The sequence below is a fragment of the Pimephales promelas genome, chromosome 2 (assembly GCF_988280905.1).
Source record: "Pimephales promelas chromosome 2, fPimPro1.hap1.1, whole genome shotgun sequence".
Lineage (NCBI taxonomy): Eukaryota > Metazoa > Chordata > Actinopteri > Cypriniformes > Leuciscidae > Pimephales > Pimephales promelas.
The window spans coordinates 42,279,225-42,283,033 of record NC_142770.1 but is presented as its reverse complement, the minus strand read 5'-3'; the positions used below and the strand labels follow the sequence as shown (position 1 = coordinate 42,283,033).

The window sequence follows — 3,809 nt, the reverse complement described above, 5'->3', positions numbered from 1 at the left end:
ACAGAGTCTGTCGGCGATTTTTCTAAAGTCATGCAGTGTGAAACCTTCTGTCGCCGATCAATCGTCCAGTGTGAACACAGCAGTGACTGAATGCTGGCCAAGATAGTCATGCAGTGTGAAAAGAACAGCAACCCGACTACTTTGAAAATCATGCAGTCTGAACTCGGCATAACGTTACCCACAGCGACTCCTAAAATTCAATGTCAACCTCCGGACAACTTTGCACTTTGATAGATTAGGCTAGCCAGCCGGCATATGATGGATTTAAACAATGGATTTGTCATCTCGGTGGATATTGTTTTCCATGGATGTAAAGAAAGGTAAGCTGCAAGTTTTACCGGTATTTGCCAGAGGAGGTGTGTTGTGACGTGTCCCCGTTGTTTTCTGTCAGTGAGTGGATTGGCAGATTGGCAGGCAGCTAGACACCCTATGGCATGAGAAAACTTGTAGGCCTACCACTAGTACTAGTTAATATCCAGGCTTTGATTTATGGTGTCAGCTGGCACAGCATCATGTAGGCTATTTGTGGATCAGGAACAGTTGTTTATTACAGAGAGACATGACGACCCTGAAGATCTAACCATAATAAGAGGAGGATCACATCACATTCCACAAAGGACTAGACCAGGGATTTATGCGTTTAATGTACCTGCTAAATATAACAGACTTAACAGTTCGGTCTACTGTATGTGCTATACCACAATCTATAATCTACGAGAAGACATCTCAAATATCCTGCTTGCTTTTACGAAGAGTCACAAACACCTATTGTAAGTAGTACTTCTCAAAAGCACCTGTTTTGTTTCATTTGCTGATTGAGTCTTCCTGACAGAACTTAAGCTAAAGCTTTCATTTCTCAGTTCAGCTCATCTGTTATTAGTCAAATAAGACACACACAGGAGAACTGAGAGATCTTTAATTATATTAATGACAGAAGAGAGCGAATACAGGACAATCTCTGACTCCATATGTGACACATGAAACACTTCTATAAAGACACAACAATATTACAAATAACTCTCTTCTGATTTCCATGCAAGCTCTGGTTAATATTTCATATAAACTTAGAACCCTTCTGATATACTTTCTGCACTTTAAATCAAGTGTTTTTAGGGATAGTTCACCCGAAACTGTCCACTGCCTTCAAAAAAATCATCTCACAATATTGTCTTTTCTGTTCCACAGAAGAAAGAAAGTTATTCATCTTTTGATGGACATGAGAGCATATGTACATTATGTCAGTTATCTTTGTAACAGCGTGAATAGTAGTTATTTGGTCAAAAGAGTATAATGTACATGCATTAGGAACACAAGCAAGACTACGAGCTGAAACTACTTGATGTTGTTGATCTGTCAGTCTATCGGGGGAATGAAGTGAGAATAAACCGTGCTTTATACAACCCTCCTCTCCATCGTATGATAAAGTCCTGCTGGTCCAGAATTCCAGCAGAAGCATCAACACTACATCAACACATCTTTAATAAAACTCTGTTCACCGCATGTGTTTTATGGGCCGCAAACAGAGCAATTGATGAATCAAGAGTTGTCTCTAATAAAGCTGAATGCCATAGAAAGGAAGGGTGTGTGAGTGAACAGAATGGCATTTACTTCATGTATGGAGTGCAGATGTTGAAATTGAAAGCCACAATATGTATTTTTTCTGCTTTAAAAATAGCAGAAATAGCTGTATCGATGTTATATATTTCTATTAGACGTGTACTTACATTATCCCGACGGTTTCCACCAACTTTCAAATACGGAGAAATTCATAGTTTAATTCGAAGACACGGTACGTTTCTTTATTTCCGTTTCGTCACCCGTTTATGCCGTCATATAACCTTTGACTCTTCTATTTTCTCTAACTTTCTGTGGAACCCGGCGAAACCGCCAAACACAAAGGGGAACACTGGACTACCGCCAATAAAGCAAAGAAAATGACGAAGAAAAAAAAGTAGTACGTATTTTTATGTGTGTAAATCACGTGCCCGCTCACGAGCACTCACTCTTAACAGACACTGTCCTCGGTGCTGCTCGCGCATAAAGTGCTCCCCGTTCACAGTAACCGTGTTGTCTCATTCAAAACAGCCAGCTGTTGCAGTTAGCGAGCCGCGCACATTGAATACTCATATGAGTCAGGCTGCGAATGTACGTGCCCGCTTCAGCGCGCTCATGCTAACAAAATAAACGCCTCACCTCCGGCTTCGCGCACTCACTACATTCCCTTTAGCCTTTAGCACATAGTGGATGCATAACGGAAACCCAGTCGAACGTTTGACTGCAGTATCTTATGTGCTTTATAATTTGGTGCGCCCTATATATGAAAAATTTTCTAAATAGGTCATTCATTGAAGGAGCATAATATAAATATATTCGTCTGTATTATAGTTATGGACCATGACTACACTTTGCCTGCACGTTCTGCTGCTACAGCCTGAAAAATATGAAAGCCTGAAAAAAAAAAAAAAAATCTACAGCGATGCCGTATATCCGTATATTTTGTGAAACGATGATGTCATGTCATGAGCTGAGCTGGTTGTCATTGACAGCGACAACAACTCCCGTGAGCCCACGATCTTTCCCGACGTCATCAAAGTACGTCTTTTGTTATTATTTTAAATGAGTGACCCCTGGTGGCCAAAAAATGCATATTGTACGTTGAAGTGCAGGTCCGTGAATGAGACGCAGGCTTTAGCACTACACAGCAGGCAAACGCTGCACTACTGTCTCCAGAGTGTTCGTCCCGTGTGTGTGTGTCGAATCCTGATGTGTGTCAGTTCTACAACAGCAGTGAACAGACTTCATTAACCCTCCGACATCAGGCCTGATGAACATGTACAGGACACAGTCAGCCAGCGGGTTCAGGAGCAGGAGATATGCAGAAAAATACCAAAATATAGAGGACAATGACACCTTCCTGTAACCTCTATATTTTATAATACAATTCGTGATTATGTAGGGGAGAATGAGAAAAGTGTAAGTTAGAAGCACCAGGAATAAACTGCCCAAAATCTTTTTGCGCTTTACCGAAGTAAGAGATATTGTGCGTGAAAGACTGCGACAAGTGCCGATAAAACACAGAATGATTATCGGGTAGGGGATTAAACAGGCGATCGATCGAGACAGACGTTTAAACAGAGAATAGTATTTAAAGTCTGCAAAGATCAGAGGAACAAACCAGACGATCACAGAAATAACACAGCAGACTTTCAGTGAATGATGAGATCTGGACCAGATAGGATGAGAAACCAGAATATATCGTTCTAGAGCAACACATGCCATAAAATACACACCCGCAATCAAACTATAATAATATAGCATACGCACATCCCATGACCTTGTGAATGTCCATGTTAATTTACAAATGATCTGAATGAGATCTGACAGAATCAAATGAATAACAAAAACTGGAGTGGAGCGCTGAGATTTGATAAGAGCACACAACGCACACAGAGTTAAGATCATGACTGGAATCTCAATGGTGGAAATGGTCCTGAGAATTATTGGGTGTGCAACATAAAGTTTCCTGAGAAATTTCCTCATCTGACGCCTCCGTTCATCTTCATAATCTCCTCCACTTGATCCGCGGACGCTGGCGTTTTGTTCTGCCATTGTTTCATGAAATCTTGACAGGCACTAAATAACAAACCAGTCATTAGTTTAAAAAACATGCATTCATTTACTATTGTAGACAGTAGAGATACATATATGACATAAAGTGTTTTCTGTGCGATGAAATAAGGTTTTCTCAGTTTGCTTGACATGTTGTTTAGAGGAGTGTGTGTAACGTTAGAAAGCTTGAAATACGTGAA

The 3,809-nt window shown here is 40.6% G+C and overlaps 1 protein-coding gene across 1 annotated transcript; it reads right to left on the bottom strand.

Moving 5' to 3' along the window:
* Window positions 1-2,694: 2,694 nt before the first annotated feature.
* LOC148997436 (uncharacterized) lies at window positions 2,695-3,609 on the bottom strand. Its single transcript, XM_089120028.1, has one exon. It carries the CDS (start codon window positions 3,607-3,609, stop codon window positions 2,695-2,697), a length of 915 nt encoding a protein of 304 aa, XP_088976154.1.
* Between the last annotated feature and the right edge of the window lie 200 nt (window positions 3,610-3,809).